The sequence below is a fragment of the Misgurnus anguillicaudatus genome, chromosome 25 (genome assembly GCF_027580225.2).
Source record: "Misgurnus anguillicaudatus chromosome 25, ASM2758022v2, whole genome shotgun sequence".
NCBI lineage: Eukaryota > Metazoa > Chordata > Actinopteri > Cypriniformes > Cobitidae > Misgurnus > Misgurnus anguillicaudatus.
Window position 1 is genome coordinate 15,134,960 of NC_073361.2, and position 20,380 is coordinate 15,155,339.

Consider the following 20,380-nt stretch of genomic DNA (forward strand, 5'->3'; position numbering starts at 1 on the left):
GATTTTCTAGGCAGATATGGTTAGGAACTATACTCCCATTCTGGCGTAATAATCAAGGACTTTGCTGCTGTAACATGGCTGCAGGAAGCGTAGTGATATTACGCACTGCCCGAAAATAGTCCCCTGCTATTGAAAGTAACCAAGGGGTTTATTTTCCAGCTCCCTTTTGGAGCCAGAAGCCAGGAGTCGATGAATTGCAATTTAAGTCACTTCCACAAGAGAGATCGGAAGGTTTTGCCCCTTGGGCATAACTAAAGTCCATTTACAGCAAAAGACAGCAACTGTTCTTGTAATGTAATTTCATGTCTTCAAGACTGAATGTTGTAAATAAAACACAAGCCATCATCTATTCTAATCTAATGTAAAAATCTATTCAAAGATCACTTTTGCAGTTAACTAACAGATAAAACTCTAAAATCTTACCTGCAGTGGCAGAGGCGGCGTGACAGGTGAAGGTAAGCTACGAGCTGGTGATTGGTTTTGCCTGTGATTGGGCGGAGACTGGGGAGGCTGAGCTGAGCTATGATTGGAGGTGCAGGTGCCTGGAGAAGGTCCAGACACTTGTGACTGGATCGGTGGAGTGAGTTGACGATGACTGGGTGGCTGAAGATGTGTTGGGCCACAGAGCTGCTGCTGCTCTCGTTCTCGTTGCTGTTCTCGCTCACGATGCTCTTTTTCCCGCTGCTGCTGTTGTTGTTGCTGATGATGGTGATGCTGTTGCTGGTGATGCTGGAGCTGCTGGAGCTGTTGGAGATGCTGGAGCTGTGAGTTCAGGGATGAGGTAGCTGTGACAAAGAAAGAGAAAATGGTACATAGCCTACTTAACATCTTGAACCAAGCGACTTTCAATCAATTCAAGAGGCCATTATCAGCCAAGCCAAATCAAATTAAGTGGCCTTGTATAATGGTCCAAAAAACAATATCCTGAAAAATGTACAAGAAAAAAAGCACAAAAAACTTATTGGAGGATATTGAGAAATGCAAGCAACATGATGCGTTCAATCACGAAAACAGAACATTATATTTTTCTTCCTGTTATCATTTCAGCTATGTAACGTGTGCCTTGGCCAGTGTGTATCACTTAATACTTTTCTTGGTCCGTAATTGCAGAGCCCTCACTGATTGTTGGCCATTACGTACTGTTTCTTCGTACACTGTAATTATTGAACAGCCCGAGATGAAGCCTTCAAGAAGCTTCTAGGGTAAAAACCATTGGGCTAAAAAAGATGTTCTGCTCTTTTGAAGTCAGAAGAACTTCTTCCATCTCCAGTCTTGAGGACTCTCAGACTTAATTTCAAGTAATTCACTGCACTCCTTAAATGCACCTTTAAGAAAGCTCGCTCTTTTTTGCAGCTACTGGACAACCTTTAACAGCCACCATGACTTTTACAAAAAAAAAAACACGTTGACATTTGAAACAAATTTAGCTGTAACTCCTTTTGGTATCTTTGTTAGCACCATATCTGATTTGAAACAATTCAAAATAGGGTTGTGATGTATAGAAAAACAGCCTTAAAAATTGGGTTTGTCATCTAAGACAGTCCGTTCAGAAAAACGATTTTGCGATCGCATGATTTAACACATAATCAGCCAAAGTTCGCATATTTATGCAGGGGGGGCGCATTTTTTCAAATACGCAGCACTTTCGCAGGATATATTGCAGTTTCCCCCCTTGCAAAATATGCGGGGCTTGCATGATTTCATAATCTCCGCATTTTTGTAGCAAAAATCCCATATCTTAGCAGAAAGTTGAAAAATGTTGCATTTACTTCACACAAGCCCACCTGTGACCATGGAAACATTATGAAGCGACGTGATTATGTGACGTGAACATCATTGAAAAGCTGCAAAAGCTGAAAACAGTATTTGCAAGTATCCGCAATTTTTGCAAGTTCCCACAATTTCATCGCATAAATATCCCGCATATCCCATCGCATTTTTTAAAGCAACACTACGTAGTTTCCATGTAAAAATGACTTACAGCTCCCCCATGTGGTTGAAAAGCGCAACAGTGCCTGGTATCAGACACTCTTCTGCAGGCAGGGGGAGGGGCGGGGCTGTGTTTCCTACCCTCCACCGCCACTTTCAGAGTGTGCTTGTAGCAGCTAGGAGGCTGCTCAGGTTGCAGCAACAGTAAAATTTGTCCAGTTAAGAGTTGTTCTATCACTGAAATAATTTTAGAGACATTATTTAAAGGTAAAAAAAAAAACTACATAGTGTTGCTTTAAGAAAACGTGCCGTAAGTCAAGGATTTTGCCCGCAACAATCACACAAAAAAACTCAACGTTTTTCTGGAAGGATTGTTAAAAGATAGTATAGTAAAACTAAGCTACTGAATTGTCTTATGGCACTTTATGTGTCACTCATGACTAACCGTAATGTTACATTCACACGGGGTTATTTGCAAAAGGCGATCTGATTGGCTGGCGCACGCATTGGTGCTTGAAAAATTGAGAAATGTTCAACTTCTGCCACGAGCAACGGCAGTGACGCAACATTGACGGATCCACAATTCAGTTCGGCAACGCATGACGTCACCCATTAAAAGTAAATAAGTAGCTTTAATGCTTTCGCCCCGTGTGAATGTACGGTAATATGCAAGTTTTATCGTGAGATGCGAGAACTAATTGAGACAGAGCGCAACGCATCATAACCTGAAAACCACGCTCACCGGGGGAGAAAACAATTCATCCGTCTCCATTGACTTTGTATTGCGAGAGGCCGTCTCCTTGTCATTTCTTGCTTATAACAAAAAAACAGAATAATACCTAAAAGCTGCTGTGTGACAGGTTGTATAGCTAACAAGCCAAAAAAAACCAAAATAAGTTTTTACAAGCTGTTGACCCCAAAAAAACGAGCGTTTAAAGACACAAAAGTGGATAAAGGCAACTTTTCATAGTACTACTATTATTAGAACTACGCCCACTGGAGGAAAACGTAGTCGGCGATACACTTTTGTGTCTTTAAACACTTGTTTTTTTTGGGTTCAACAGCTTATAAAAATGTATTTCTGGGTTTGTAGCTTGTTAGCTGTACACCTTGTCACACAGCAGCTTATAGGCATTATTCTGTTTTTTGTTATAAGCCAGAAATGACAAGGAGGCAGCCTCACGTAATACAAAGTTAATGGAGACGGTTGGATTGTTCCCCTCCCCGGTGGGCGTGGTTTTCAAATTAGCATAACTGCGCTCTGTCTCTATGAGATTTACATATTTAAATTTACGTGCTGATCTCAACAGTATGTTGCCATGGATATCAATCATTAAATAAGCTCAAAATATAAATCTTTTTTTCTCTTTTTTACCCATTAAAGTAATTTGGATAAGTTTAATGATGTATAGAAATGATTTTTGGAGCTTTGCCATGTTGACCCAAAATAAAATTTTGATGTAAAATATTTTTTTGTGTTTAACTAAAGAAAGGAAGTCATATACATCTAGCATGGCATAATTAAATTATGAAAGAATTTTCATATATGTGTGAACTGTTTCTTTAACTCAACAACTTCCTATTTATTTGTTTATTAAGTTAAAACAATACTTTGATTTGAATCCATTTATAATTACAGCCCAATTGTAGACCGTCACAAAAGAATCCTAACAAACTGCACAACAATGAATCAATGTTCAGCTACAGAGCGAGACTTGTAATGTATTGGCAAGCATGTGTTTGTGCGCAGTATGCTAGACAAGCAAGCAACTGTCCATAATTAATAGATGCAGATGAATAATTAAAACCATGGGATTTTCTCCTGAAGATAACTCAGAAAATACATTGGTCCTGACATTTCTTTGATTAGTGTGGCTACTCGTGCATCACTGCCGGACAGGCAGGCGGGATTTTGATTCACCACAAACCCTCTCACCGACACCAGAAAATCACAGAAGAGAAGAAAAAAAGAAAGTGTCTCTCAACCAGTAAACAGCCCACTTTTACATTTCTTCAATCGTCTGACACATTGACACCCCCTCACACCCCAACATGAATTATATATATATAATCTGCACCAGGGAAGAGTCCAATTCACGTTTGAAATGTTGGGGCAAGTTGTCTCGCAGGTCTTGACAGGACATGGGTATGTGGCGCTCGATCGCGTAAGTAGACGCTACTAGAGAACAAAAAAGTTTAAAGAATAAAGGAAGAATAAAGAAACTAAAAAAGCTAAATTCTGTCAAAAATATTATCAAAATCAAGAAAGACCAAAATTATGGGAGGGTCTTGTTCTGAGGCTGAAAAATACACAGAACAACAAAAGAATAGAAATAAAAGATACAAAAGAGATACAAAAATGTTGCGATACACAATGTGACCCTATTACAGTATATAAGCAGACTGGTCTTACTTTCTTTACTCATTTAATGTGCAAAAGTTCATCAGACTCGCTTTAATCTGCATGCACAAGAAAGAGTTAATGTGCATTTTAAGATGCAGACTTTGAGACAAATGGTGAAAAACAAAAGCAATAACAGAATTACATCACTCTAAAAATGGCTGGGTTATTTTTTAACCCAAAATGCTGGGTTGAGTCTGTTGGGTTATTTTGCTGGGTTATTTTTTTACATTTTAAACACTTTTTGGGTAGTTTCAGTTTTCTAGGTGTTGGGTTAAAACTGCTGGGTTATTATGTTGGGTTGTTTGAAGAGGCTCATGTGCTTCGCGCCCTTGATGTTTGAATGTCAGCAACGGTCCACGTGAAAGGACACTGGAAGCAGTTGTTTCAAGGTAAGTTTATATGTTTTTGTGAACATTTCATGAATATAAACAAGATTATAACATTTTGCGAGACAGCAATGTGTTAATTTATAGAGACTAAGACGACGGGTGTAATTTGGAGGAATGACGACTGTTACCTCAGATCGCCATTTACACAAATTGACTCGAATAATCGTTCTAAGATGTTTGATATGGCATATTAATAAACTTACTAAAATAGATGTTACAAAATCCCCATCACACGTTTGATTATGTTAACTCGTGACAATTTCTGTAAGCCTTTAACAAAGCGAGTCAAACCCGGTAAGTTACCGAGTCGACCTCCGCAACCCCACTTCGGCTTTTTGTGTCACACGCGCATAGTTTTCCCTTTCCCAGCTTAACAAGCGATAGCGACGCTGTTAAATAAAATGTAGCGACTAACGAGTTGCTTTCTTGTCATTCGATATGTAAAGACAGACCGCGAGGCGCGAGCACATGTTAACCGGCGGCGGAGGATCACGGAGCCGGCGTTTACGCTGTCTGTCTGAGGCAGGGACAGAAGCAGCACATTCACTTCACCGTCGGTAAGCCTACGGCAGGTAACGCGTCGATAAATTAAAACGAAACCGCGTTTCCAAGAACCGGTGTCTTATATGTATGCTTGTTCCTCTCTTTTAAAATGAAACAATAATTTAAGTGTTTGGACATGAACTTGAAAACACAAACGTATTTGTCACCAAGACGGAGGCTGCGTGGAAGTGACTATCGGTTAACAAACATGTATATGTGTTATATGAAATTAGATGTGTTATTGAGTCGTATTTAGTTACTATTTTATATTCATTTCATAATATTTTTTGGGTTGTCTCCTGTGATTTCAAATTTATATTGACCAACCCTCTGATCTGTGGCTGATACTGTAACAGAGATGTTATGTTTTTAGCAGAGATTAGATGTGATGTTGTTTTCCAATTCTTTTTTTAGAGTGTGCAGAGTTTTTATGTCCATCCATTGATGAGGCTTGCACAACTTCATCCAGTAAGTATAACATTTAATAATTCCTATTTAAAATATATTGAGAATGTCTTAATTATCTGCTACATTTTAGTACTGCAGCACTTTATTTTTTATAGTCAGATCATCCTATTTGTCAGTCTGTGTGGTTTGCAGCCTTTGTTGTTGGCACAACAGTTAAAGGAGTGTAACACCAAAGTCTTATGCAAACTGACAACAGGCCATTGCATTTTTGGAAAAAAATCTCACACGTGGTGGTAATGCAGCCAGGGATGCAAAAGAAAGCCTTATAATTTTTATAAAATGTATAATTGGCCCACATGGTTTTCTGAATACTTAAATCTGATCATTCAGTTCAGACCACTAAAAGTTTTTTCCTCTTTTGTAGGTTGCAACAAATGTGGTGGAATTCCTTCTCTGGACAGAATCCTCGAAACCCTTTCCTTTCGTCCTGGCCATGGGAAAGATGCAGCAGATCTCTCAATCTTTTTTCTCAATCAGTCTCTCTGAATACGGAAGTGACTTAAACTGCAATTCGGCCAAGATGGCGATGGCACGCACCACCTACTTTAAGCTTCAAAAATGCTCTTCACAAACCAGTAGGTGACGTCACGGACACTACTTTCATATTTTTTACAGTCTCTGGTTAAAAGGCATTTTAAGTGCTTGAAAATAAATACCCCAGGCAATGTGCTTCTATGGGAATTCCTGTAGTCTGTCATTTTTCAAATGGATGAATCCTCTCCTGTTCGATTCCTTTGTACATCTTTGTTCGCGACGAGTAACTTTAATAAATGAAGTATTTTTAGTCAAATACATTCCATTCTGTGAAAATTAAAACATTTGTTCTTTAAAAAAAACTTTACACATCTATGAATTATTTTACTTTTAATTTAACAATTACATTGTTTCTTTTCTTACACTGCTGTAGTTTTGTTTATGTACATTTCAGTATTTCATATATTGTAAAATTACAAATTCTGTCTTAAATTCAAACGAATTGATTCAACCTGTTACATTGTTACTTCAATGTGCATAATTTATGATATTTTATATATATTTATACTTGGGTCAGTAAGCAGTCCTTTAAATGATTTTGCAACTTACAACTGTAAAAATATAAGAGTTTGTAGTTATTTTGCAGTCAAATAAACATTTATTTGCTGTTAACAATGGTCTTGATTTACAATAAAGCACATGATAAAAATAACCCAGCAAGAATAACCCAAAACCCAGAATATTAATCCCATAAATGGTTAAAATGACTACATGTTGGGTTTTCTCAACAACCCAACCTGCTGGGTTAAAATGTGTTACCCAACGTGTTGGGTTACTTTAACCCAGCATGTGTTCTGTCCAATATTTACCCAGCGCTGGGTTGCCAATTGGGTTGTTTTTAACCCAACCATTTTTAGAGTGATGTATGCTGGTTTCAAAAACTAATTTAATAACTAATGTAAATAAAAAAAAGAATTGTATGAGCCACTAATTTTTTGTATGTTATACACTCACCTAAAGGATTATTAAGAACACCATACTAATACTGTGTTTGACCCCCTTTCGCCTTCAGAACTGCCTTAATTCTACGTGGCATCGATTCAACAAGGTGCTGAAAGCATTCTTTAGAAATATTGGCCCATATTGATAAGATAGCATCTTGCAGTTAATGGAGATTTGTAGGATGCACATCCAGGGCACGAAGCTCCCGTTCCACCACATCCCAAAGATGCTCTATTGGGTTGAGATTTGGTGACTGTGGGGGCCATTTTAGTACACATTGTCATGTTCAAGAAACCAATTTGAAATCATTCGAGCTTTGTGACATGGTGCATTATCTTGCTGGAAGTAGCCATCAGCGGTTGGGTACATGGTGGTCATAAAGGGATGGACATGGTCAGAAACAATGCTCTGGTAGGCCGTGGCATTGAAACAATGCCCAATTGGCACTAAGGGGCCTAAAGTGTGCCAAGAAAACATCCCCCACACCATTACACCACCACCAGCCTGCACAGTGATAACAAGGCATGATGAATCCATGTTCTCACTCTGTTTACACCAAATTCTGACTTTACCATCTGAATGTCTCAAAAGAAATCGAGACTCATCAGACCAGGCAAGATTTTTCCAGTCTTCAACTGTCCAATTTTGGTGAGCTCTGGCAAATTGTAGCCTCTTTTTCCTATTGTAGTGGAGATGAGTGGTACCCGGTGGGGTCTTCTGCTGTTGTAGCCCATCCGCCTCAAGGTTGTGTGTGTTGTGACTTCACAAATGCTTTGCTGCATACCTTGGTTGTATTGAGTGGTTATTTTAGTCAAAGTTGCTCTTCTATCAGCTTGAATCAGTCGGCCCATTCACGTCTGACCTCTAGCACCAACAAGGCATTTTCGCACACAGGACTGCCATATATTGGATGTTTTTCTCTTTTCACACCATTCTTTGTAAACCCTAGAAATGGTTGTGCGTGAAAATCCCAGTAACTGAGCAGATTGTGAAATACTCAGACCGCCCCGTCTGGCACCAACAACCATGCCACACTCAAAATTGCTTAAATCACTTTTCTTTCCCATTCTGACATTCAGTTTGGAGTTCAGGAGATTGTATTGACCAGGACCACACCCACAAATGCATTGAAGCAACTGCCATGTGATTGGTTGATTAGATAATTGCATTAATAAGAAATTGAACAGGTGTTCCTAATAATCCTTTAGGTGAGTGTATATTTCAGACAAGTTGTCACACAAATTTACTTTTAGTACAGTATTTTCATATAATTTGTCACATCTATTGCAATTCTTTAACATGCTTATTCTAACATGAATGCTGTGTATTACATAATTGCCTGACCTTTTCAGTTTTACTAAAAAACCTATAATGACAGGTTCACATTGTGAAAAGAGGTATCCTTTCAAAAGGTACACCTACCTTTAAGGTAAGTGCTTATGTAGAGACTGACTTTAAAAAAGATTTAAAAAATGTAGTTTTAGCTAATGCACACAATGTTGCTCTTAAACAGCGCACGTGAAAATGTCTCGAGAAAACACTTTATTACTATGCATGAAAGTGTCTGAGTACATGGTATCCATATGGCACAATTTATAAAGGTTTTCATGTCATCATCTATCTAACATAACTCCTTGCAACACTTGAACAAAGGTAATCTTATCCGCAGTAAGTGGTGACATAACACATGACAGTGTGAATTTGGTCTCTAGCTTGGCACCCATTCACACTCTCACCTCTAGCGCTACCTTGACTTTATTGAAAATAGTATTTGCTGGCTTTTTTAAGAAATGAGATGCAGTATAATAGCAGCGATGGGTGCTGTTATGTTCAATTGAAAATGTGTCTGTAAACTGAAGTACAAATGGGGATACTGAAAGCAGTGAATATATATCTATTGAATAAAAACTGAACGGAAAATTCAAGGCCATGCAATTCGAAATCTAGCCTGTTGTCATATACAAAATAAATTAGTCTCTTTTCTTAATAATACAACAATGCTTGCTTTATAATTTTATACAAATTATAGGTGTAAAATAAAAAAATGTTTGCCATAAATGATGCATCAAAACAGGTGTATAGATGTATACCTAAAAGTGTTTGTCAGGTAACATAAAGCATTTTTTTCATGTGATAAAAATACTTGGATTAAGGTTTAAAAAAATTCATAACTAATCAATGTGAATTTATACTTAAAAGGTAAGAAATACTATACTGTTAAAAGGTACTGTAAGAAAGAAATAGCTTTGACTGAAATACAGATTAAACCGAAAGAGCAGAACTTCTCATGGCTCATCAGTCACATAATAAATGCACTGCCTGTGGGCAAACCAACTAGATTTGTAGTGTATTTTTTATTGGCAATTGCCTTCCCTTTAAAGGTCATAATACATTCAAATAGCCTGTCATGAAATTGACAGGTAAATTAGGATTTGACTTTTTAATTCTTTCTTATTCCATAAACAAACATAAACATTGACATATGAACCCTGTCAGGCCTCAAGACCCCATAGTTGTTTTTTACAATAAAATAATATCTGACAAGCTTCTCTATCCACTCAATGAGCTCACAAATGGAGCCAGGATCTATTGTGACAGGCCCTGTGACCCGCCTGACGTACGGATGATCTGTTTCTTCTCCCTGCACCTGAATCCACTCCAATTTAGCTCTTTTTCTTGAACTCAACCAAAACAAAAATGGGTAAAAATCCTCCAGAACTGATCATAGGAATCCCTCGGTTTAACAGAAACTCATTCGCCTCAACGGTGTGACCCTGTGTGAGCATTTGTGTGTGTGGACACAAAGCTTGAGTCTCTGTCAAACTCCCAGTGTAAAAATCAGCTGTCGTGTGTTTGATGCGTGTAAGTGCACATGTGTGAGTCCCAGCCAGACTTATTGTCAGAGGTCACCTCAGAAGCGTCAGGGTGGTAGCACTATTTTTGTTTCTAGTATCAGAGCGAACGTACGGGTCAAAGCAGAGTATCCACCGATCTCATTAATACAATGCACTGTCTGTCCATCCCAATGAAACACCCTTTCCTCTGGGGGCATCACACAGATGAACATGACAATGTGTGTTTCTGAGTTTGTTTCGTGTGTTTGCTTCTCTCCAGACAAACCGGTTGTTTCAAATGGTGTGCGTGTAAAAGAGATATTGCTGAAACAGGCTGATTCATTTAACAACATTTAACATTTACTATTAGTATAATAAGTATTTTTTGTTGTTGTCTCTGTTAATATTAGTTATACTACGGGTCTGTTGAAGCTTGAATCTGATTGGCTGATGAAAGTTCTGAGGTGTGCAATTATTTTCTGGGAAACGCACGGTGAACGTCGTTTCAGGCAGCTCTCTTGACCGGATTACGTAAGGAATAATTGACGATGGGCCATTGAATTACAATAAAATAATGCACATTCAAGATGGTAATGCGACGCGAAGTGACGGGTGTTGATTATTTTTCTTTATTACACGGCTCTCTGGAATGCTTGATTCTGATTGGTCAGTTGAGACATTTGCAGGTTCGGTCTTTTCAAATAATAACCGCTCCAAATTAATAACGCATAGCCGGACTACTTGCGCGAGTAAAATCGCTCCGCGCCAATAAAGATCAATAAAGATTACTGTCTGTTTGGCGCCATCTTGTGACAAACACTGGACAACCACGACAAGACACAGACAGCTTACTGAGACTGAACTTGACAAAATAGAGCATGACAGCTACGAAGCCAACACACAAAAAAATACAGAATGGGGATTAAAACTTCTCAAAGACTGGCCAAAAGAGAAAAAATGGAGACAGACAAGTATGAAGCAGAGGATCTTAATAAGGTATTACGATCATTTTATGCATCTGTGCAAAGTTTCGCGGAACGATAAAAATGTTAATTTAAAACAAATATGCCAATAAAATGTTTAAAATTCATATTCATGTCCAGTTTTTTTTCTTATGTGGCAAGTAGCCGTGTAATAAGCGGGATAATGTAGAGGCAGCCGGTAATTAGACCCTCCGCTTCTCGTCGGGTCCTGATCACACTGTCGGGGCTTATTTCCCAATAACTACCGGCTGCCTCTACATTATCCCTTACGTAAACCGCACACTTAACTTATCAAATGTCTTAAAAAAAGGGGCAGCAGAGCAATGTTTGTGATAACCATGGTATAAGAGGAATAACTGACTCCGGTCCTTTTAATTATTCGAAAATAATGCACAGGTGTAACGGCACTCCATCTTGGATGTGCATTATTTTCTTATAATTCAATGGCCTGTCATCAATTATTGCTTACTTAATGTACAATGAGCTAACATTAACAAACAATGACCAATTAACATAAGATTGATAACAAGCTGTATAAATATGTTGCTCATTGGTAGTTGATGTGTTAGCAAATACATTAACTAATGTTAAAGGGGTCATGTTATAAGATTTTTTTAAAGATGTAAAATAAGTCTTTGGTGTCCCCAGAGTGCGTATGTGAAGTTTTAGCTTAAAATACCCCACAGATAATTTATTATAGCATGACAATTTGTAGCTGCGAGCAAAAATAGAGACAGAGCGCAGCGCCTCACAACCTGAAAACCACGCCCACCGGGGGGGAAAGCAATCCAACAGTCTCCATTGACTTTGTATTGCAAAAGGCCGCCTCCTTGTCATTTCTGGCTTATAACAAAAAACTGAATAATGCCTAAAAGCTGCTGTGTGACTATGTACAGCTAACAAGCCAAAGAACCCAGAAATAAGTTTTTATAAGCTGTCGAGCCGTAAAACCCAGTCTCCAAGGAGAAAAAAGTGGATCGCCGACCACGCCTCCCCCCACTGGACGCAGCTCCACCAATAGGAGCACCATGAAAAGTTGCCTGTTTCCATTTCTGTGTCTAAAGCTCGTTTTTTGAAGTCAACAGCTTATAAAAACGTATTTATTTATTTTTTTGGCGTGTTAGATGTACACCTTGGCACACGTAGCTTTTAGGTATTATTCTGTTTTTAAGTTTAATCTGTAAATAAGTTTTTATAAGCTGTCGACCCCAAAAAACGAGCGTTTAAAGACACAAAAATGGATACAGGCAACTTTTCATAGTACTTCTATTAGTAGAACTGCGTCCACTAGGGGGAAACGTAGTCGGCGATCCACTTTATTCTCCTTAAATGCTGGGTTTTACGGCTCGACAGCTTATAAAAACTTATTTCTGGGTTATTTGGCTTGTTAGCTATACATATTGTCACACAGCAGCTTTTAGGCATTATTCAGTTTTTTGTTATAAGCCAGAAATGACAAGGAGGCGGCTTCTCGCAATACAAAGTCAATGGAGACGGTTGGATTGAATTCCCCCCCGGTGGGCGTGGTTTTCAAATTTGCATAACTGCGCTCTGTCTCTATGTGCCGTTTTGGGTGTTTCCTTTAAAATGTAAATGAGCTGATGAAATGCAAACATTGATGGCATTGATGGTGGCCAGTGTTGGGGGTAACGCTTTACAAGTAATGTGTATTACGTAATAATATTACTTTTCTGAAGTAACGAGTAAAGTAACGCATTACTTTTTAAATGTAGACATCAATATTTTAGTTACTTTTTAAAAAAAGTAATGCGAGTTACTTTTCAGTTTAATTAATTTGATATAAATATATATATATATATATATATATAATTAATAATTAAACTAAATAGTCACATAGAATTACACACTCTATGCGTGCGAGCCTGAGCGGGAACAGTTTGAAAAAAGGAGATGGCAGGCTGAATGAAAATATGCAATTTCTGAATGCAGAACCTCTGCAAAAAACACCTGCAAGGCCTGAAAGAGATGAATCCTCAGCCAAGAAAAAGTAATGCAAAAGTAACTTAACAGTAACGTAAGTATTATTTTTCATTAAAAGTAACTAAGTAACGCAATTAGTTACTTTTTTGGGGGGAGTAACTTAATATTGTAATGCATTACTTTTAAAGTAACTTTCCCCAACACTGATGGTGGCTTGTTGAAATTGAAACTCAAATGTGCTGTTTCTCTCTCTTTCTCTCTGCACTAAATGGCAGTGCCGTGGTTGGATAATGCAGATTAAGAGCCAATATTATTGTAATAAGACTCGCTACCTACGTCACAAAAGAGGCGAAATCTGCAAGATCTATTTTTTCCCATGCTTGTAGAGAATGGTTTACCAAAAAAAGTTACTGTGTTGATGTTTTTCACATTTTGTAGGTTGATAGAAGCACTGGGGACCCAATTATAGCACTTAAACATGGAAAAAAAAAATCTGATTTCCATGATATGTACCCTTTATCAAATACAACCTTATTTTACAGGTATATACAGGGTAACCATTTTAAACTGATATGCATATGAATGTTAAAACAACACATCTGGCTGATGTGGCAATATGTAGCCAATTACATATTTTAAGAGCATAACATAACAGATATATTGTATAATATAAATGCAACCTAATGGACTGTAATTTATCCTATAGTATGCTGGAATGCTTTTACCCATTGTTGGGTCAAATATAAAATTTTTCTAGGTTAATTTTACCCAACGACTGGGTTTGTCCCTTTTTGACTCATTGCTGGGTGACTACTACGAAAAAGTAATGCATTTGCATATTAATTTCCGATTTTAAAAATCTTCAAAGCAAGTACAAACGTGGCCAAATGGTATATGCAGTCCCCCGCTGAAATATTGACTGGCAGGAGTGCATGATAATCTTGTTAATAACCTGTCACAGTTAGTGACTGATGCGAGAAATACTGCACTTTACTAAACGTTAATGAAGAAACCCACTTTAGAAATAATACAGAGGGCAAAATAAAGATGTGCACATAGACACACAGGCTTCACAGTGAATTAAAGGCCAATCAAGGGCAAAGTGAGTAACACAGAGTTAATTAATTCTGTAAGAGGAGTTAGGTTGATAGAAAGGAGAACAAGAAAGAGACTTTATATACACTCCAAAAATGCTGGGTTATTTTTAACCCAGCGTTGGGTCAAAAAGTGACCAACCCAACTCACTGCGCTGTAATTTAACCTATGCTGGGTTGTTTTAACCCAAAATGCTGGGTTGCTTTGACCCACTGTTGGGTCAAATCTAAACATTTCATTTGAAAATAACCCAGCATTTTGTATCTGATGGTATTATTTTATATTTCAACATTTGGAGAGTATGCAGCTTAAGAAAATAACGAATAATTGCCTATTTTATTCACCTACTGTACTGACAATTTGGAGAAACAATGTAGTATGAATGTGTGGACATCTAATAAGAAATGTTTTGCATCAAGGGCACTTTTTAATATTGCAGTTAGCAATGCTAAAGCAACACATAGCAATATGAATACTAGACAAAATGACAAAGCGCAGGTGTATAAGACAAAATAACTGAAGTGCTTTATAGTGAAGCTCAAACATTCCTAAATGATTCCCTAACAGTGATTTGGATTGGGATCAGACGATCCTAAACTGCAGAGAGGCCAAACAGCAGCAGAGAGGCTCTGAGTGTTTATAGCGTTACACTGAACAGCGTACTGGGATCAGACCACAAAGCCCCCTGTCTGACATGCATGTCTGATCAAAGTGTATTACTGCTATTGTCTCTACTGGGGATTTAAAGGAATTCTGTGCTGTGTTGTGGAGCGAATATTGTATAAAAGGAAAGAGTTTTCTGGTAAAACCTATTGTTGGGTGTCAGTTCTTCGAGATGAAAAGGGAGTCATTAAAACTGTTTGTTGCAATTTTTTCTCCTTCTACTGACCACTTTTTCAATACACATTAAAGTCAAAAACATTCATAACCCATTTGAATACTGTAATATGATTTTATCTATTAGGCTGATTTAGCTAGTGATTATTATTTAAAGCTTTTATAATCAACTTTTTAACCTTTGCTAAAAAGACATAGCAAGATACGTCAATGCAAAGTCATGGGTTTGATCAGGGATCACACACATAGCTACTGATAAAAACTAATTTATGGACTGAAAGACCTGTACAGTTGCTTTCGTCCCTCTTCAATAATATATATAAATGTTGCTTTTAATATAGAACTGCAGATAAGCAAACAATCAAAAAACAACATCTTGCAGATGTAAATGCAGACATCAAATAGACATCTTTCAGATGTATGTGTGCTATCAGTAACAACAAAATATTTACCTTCTTAGAATTACAATGCTTGTCTTATCAAATTAAAATACCCAATCATAAATATCACCAAATTTTGTGATTGTTGGCACACTTTGTAGACAAAAAATACAAAAACAATGCCTTCACAATAAAGAAGACCAAGAGTGGAAAGGGAGGCTGCTAAAGGCAGTTCAACATTGCAAATATGGATTCAAAGCAGCCAGCAGGTAAATCATATAGAATATGTAGAAGTTTGTCACACTAAATTCTTGTGTTTAAATATACTATAATCCCTTGTCTTAGCTGCTACTAGTAATCTATCATAATAATCATATTTTATTAAAACCATATTAATAGTACCACCCCCATGGTGCCACCTTTTTTTTGCTTGGACCACTGCCCCTCAAAATGTCTGTGCACGTCCCTGGTCTTAATTCACCTCAACATCTTCCCAACATTGGCATGAAAATCCAACGTTGGCCTAATGTCAAAATACAACATTGGCCTGACGTCAAAATCAGACGTTGCTCTGAATTTAAAATCCAACGTTGATCTGAATTCAAAATCCAACACAAGTGGATAAAGCAATCTGACAAAAAGTCTGTGGACATTTATTATGAAATATTAGCTTACAACCTAAAGGGTTTCTGCAGGTCTTAATAGTCTTAATTCACCTTTACATATGCCCAACATTGGGTATAACGTGAAAATCCAACGTTAATTCGACGTAAAAATCCAACATTGGTCCGACGTCAGGATCCAGCGTTGGCCCGACGTCAGGATTCAGCGTTGGCCCGACGTCAGGATCCAGCGTTGGCGACGTCAGGATCCAGCGTTGGCCCGACGTCAGGATCCAGCGTTGGCCCGACGTCAGGATCCAGCGTTGGCCCGACGTCAGGATCCAGCGTTGGTCCGACGTCATGATCCAACGTTGATCCGACGTCAAGATCCAACGTTGATCCGACGTCAGGATCCAACGTTGGCCCGACGTCAGGATCCAAGGTTGGCCCGAAGTCAAGATCCAAGGTTGGTCCGACGTCAGGATCCAGCGTTGGCCCGACGTCATGATCCAACGTTGATCCGACGTCAGGATCCAAGGTTGGTCCGACGTCAGGATCCAACGTTTATCTGACCTCAAAATCCAACGTTGGTCTGACGTCAAAATCCAATGTTGGTTCGATGTCAAAATCCAACGTTGACCCGACGTCAAAATCTGACGTTGACCCGATGTCAAAGTCCAACTTGACCCGACATCAGGATCCAACATTGGTCCAACATCAAAGTCCAATGTTGACCCGACGCGTCAGGATCCAACGTTGGCCCGACATCAGGATCCAACGTTGATCCGACGTCAGGATCCAACGTTAATATGACGTCAGGATCAAACATTGATTCGACGTCAAAATCCAACGTTGGCCCGACTTCAAAATCCAGCATTGACCCGACGTCAAAATCCAACGTTGATTTCCAAAATCCAAAAAGTGTGATTGTTGGCACACTTTGTAGACAAAAATACAAAAAAACAATGTCTTCACAAAAAAGAAGACAGAGTGGAAAGCTAGGCTGCTAAAGGCAGTTCAACATTGCAAACATGGATTGAAAGCTCCAGCAAGCAAGCAGGTAAATCATAGAATATGTAGCACTTTGTCACACTTTAATTCTTGTTATTAAGTATATAATCACTTGTCTTAGTTGCTACTAGTAATCTATAATAATATTCATATTTTATTAAAACCATATTAATAGTACCACCCCCCTTAGTGCCCCTTTTTTTTGGACCACTGCCCCTCAAAATGTCTTTGCATGGCACTGCTGAAATCAAATGAATCCAACAAAGGTGAGCCATGACAAAACGCTGTTATCTACAAAAAGCTTGCTGTTTTATCACAAGCCCTGACAACAGCTTACCACTAACATTACCTTTGACCATTACCTCTCTTTCTCTCTCTCTCTTTCTCTCGCTCTCTCTCTCTCTCATCTACCTTCACCATCCCATGCACCCGGTTTTTGAGGTCCCGTCCCTGCCTGCTTTCCCCTTAGTGTCTAATGCAAAATTTATGCTCACGAGGTGGTTTCAGGTGGTGGAAAAATCAATACAGTTGGGCTCTGGTAGAAAGAGTGCTCTTTGACTGACAGTAAAAGCATGGGAGGACATCGAGGGGGCACTTTTAAAATGAGGAAAGGTGGACAACAGCACAGAATTGAACACAAATGCCCATTCACATCATACAGCTTCATTTAAAATCACATTTCGAGAGCACACTAAGTGTAAAGGGTTATAAAGAAATTATGTTTTCTGGTGAGAAACTGTCAAAATATCAGGTTGAAGATATTTGGATTGAGTTAATATTTTGCCTGCTATTAAAAATGTGTTTTCATGTCATTTTTGCACTGCCTGCAGCTGCATTACTGAAGATGATAAGCGCAGAGCTGCGCAGAAGAAATGAAGTGATTTAAAAACAATGTGTGTACATCATAAGGTCTTTGTTGTTCTTTGCCTGCCTTGTGCTTTGGCTAAAAAAAACAATGTGTACGTATGCACCCCAAAAAAAAAAAACTATTCAGGGTGCCAGACTTGCTCTCTAAGAGAAAATAGTTTTCAGTGTACAACCTTAAATAATATGATCTGCCCTAAATCCTTCTCCTACCATCGTTCACCTCTTTAATTATTCCTTTTGCGCGTCTCGCAAAGCATGTAAGCACTGTTGCACACTATTCAACACCAGCGAGAAGCACTGTGCCCGCGAGCAGTACGTGCACCGCCGGTCTGTTGAAACACAGTGCTAAGTGACATGGCACGTCTTGTGATTGTTAATGCTCTTTAATAAAACCCAACACAGGCAGAAAACGAAAGCAGAAAAGTCACCCACCGATTTGAATTATCCAGAAATATCAAATAAGTACAAATTTGTGTGCGTTGCGCACCACAGCATCCCTGACATACACTGAACCCTTTCGCAAGGCAAAAGCTTGCAAACATTTTTGCAAAACATTCAGAACAACAGATTTCCTTGCAAAATGCTTTGGGGGAAGAAAAAAAAACAACTCTCCACACTGCGTTTAATACGACCTTAGCGTCTTTCTGCCGGTTTAGTAGTTTCTGTCCTGCATGGCCTATGAGGTATTTGAGCGATACATGATGAATGAAGTGGCGCGCTACTTATGCGCTTATCATGCTCACTGACTAGCAACAGGTTCAGCAGAGGCCAGCCGCAGTAAATGAAACTTCTCAGCAGGACAATACATCATCACGGCAAATGTATGCGGACCGAATGTACACGCTCGCGTCTCGCTCACGCAGGACACCGACGACGTGATGAGCAGGAGGAGGCGGGAAAAGACGGAGGGGGGAAAGATGGAGGGAAAGCGTGAAAGGGAGAGAAGGAGGGGAAAAGACATATGGGCAGAGATGTGTGGAAACGGATTTCCTATTAGCTGATGGACGGCGTATCATTTTTTTTAACATTAACTGCCTCGGCTGGGAAAGTAAATAGAAGTCGCCGTAGCTAATATCACACGTAGGGTTCATAGAGGAGGAGATTTATCATGATGAAATAGTGTAATACACAATGGACGCAGTACTGTGGGACTTTTTAGTCAGTGAAGGTCATTTCTCAGAGAAAATATTTGCAATGGTACATTATCAAAAGTCTAAACTATGTCAAATAAGACTCAACAATATCAAAATCAGGTTAGATTTAAACTATTCTATAGCCTATATACTTTACAACCAATATGCAAACTACACAAAAGTATACAATTCATGATACATATATAAGAAAACATTTTTCAGACATGATAAAATCACAGTGGTTTAACCATTACTCTTGTGAAAACCCATTTTAGTTCATTTTTAAAATAATGTAAAGAACATGTTGTGAAAATATAACCTTGATATCTTTAATATTGATTGAGTCATGATTGAGTCACTTTAAAGCTCCTTACCTCATAATTAGATTATGAGGCTTTAGTTTGGATTTCACAGACAGGGTCAAATATACTTACACCCTTACGAAAAACTACTGTTACCAAGGCACAGTATACTACAGTCAAAGAGTACCATGCACCATATTTGTTTTCACTAATGTCAGGCACAAAATAATCTCAAATCTTAAAATGTTAAATTTTAGAACAGTTTTTGTCATACATTTTCTTTGGGGGGTCCGCGAAGGAATGCACCATACACAAGGGGGCCGCACGCGGAAAAAGTTTGAGAACCACTGCTGTAGGATACATTGTGAAATTTAAAAAAAATCTGTAATTTATTGTGCCCGCTATTTTACTGTATTTTTCTGGCACCCAAGCTGCCAGGAATTGTACCGTTTTTTACGGATTTTTTTTAAATGTAAAATTTCAGAAAAAAAACCAGTATTTTTATATTACGGAAATTTCTGTAATTTATTATGCCCATTATTTTACGGTATTTTTCCTGCACCCCACCTGCCGGAATTGTACCATTTTTTTTACAGATTTTTTAAAATGTAAAATTACAGGAAAAAAAACTATATTTTAGTATAACGGAAATTTCTGTAATTTATTATGCCTTTTATTTTACTGTATTTTTCCAGCACCCCAGCTACCGGACAATTTCCCGCAAATTATTGGAAATGTATAATGTTTTTCCAGAGCGTAATTGACGAACAAGTGTTTTGGTGGAATTTAGTAAATTTTTTCATCATATGTTTTTTTCGGTTTCTAAGTTGGGTGTGTTAGATACCAAATCCAATGCTATGTCATGTTAATCAGTGTTTTGTTGACTAAAACATAGCATCGTTTTGAAATATGTCTGCAGCCCTTACCAACTTTTTTGGTAGGCTTGAAAATATTTTGACCCAGCGGGGTTAATTGTAACGCTGTGTTACAACTAATCTCTCAGCACTTACGATATGAAAACTGCTAACGTTAGCGTAATTCTTGCCGTTGTTTTAAATAGACTACACACGAATGATTGCTGGCTGACAACAAAATAAATATGCCTGTCTTATCAAAAATCGTGTAAAATTTAATTTTGTTCATATCTTTAATATTGATTGAATAAGGTCACGTCAAAGATTGAAAT

General features: G+C 38.2%; 1 protein-coding gene across 5 annotated transcripts in view; it reads right to left on the bottom strand.

Annotated features, from left to right (window-relative positions):
- Positions 1-20,380, bottom strand: part of pou6f2 (POU class 6 homeobox 2) — a 142,199-nt gene that overhangs the window by 59,696 nt on the left and 62,123 nt on the right. For all 5 annotated transcript variants that reach the window (XM_073863805.1, XM_073863806.1, XM_073863807.1 and 2 more), the window contains exon 6: positions 424-785. In XM_073863805.1, the coding sequence (XP_073719906.1) occupies positions 424-785 (362 nt within the window). The remainder of the gene's footprint in view (positions 1-423; positions 786-20,380) is intronic.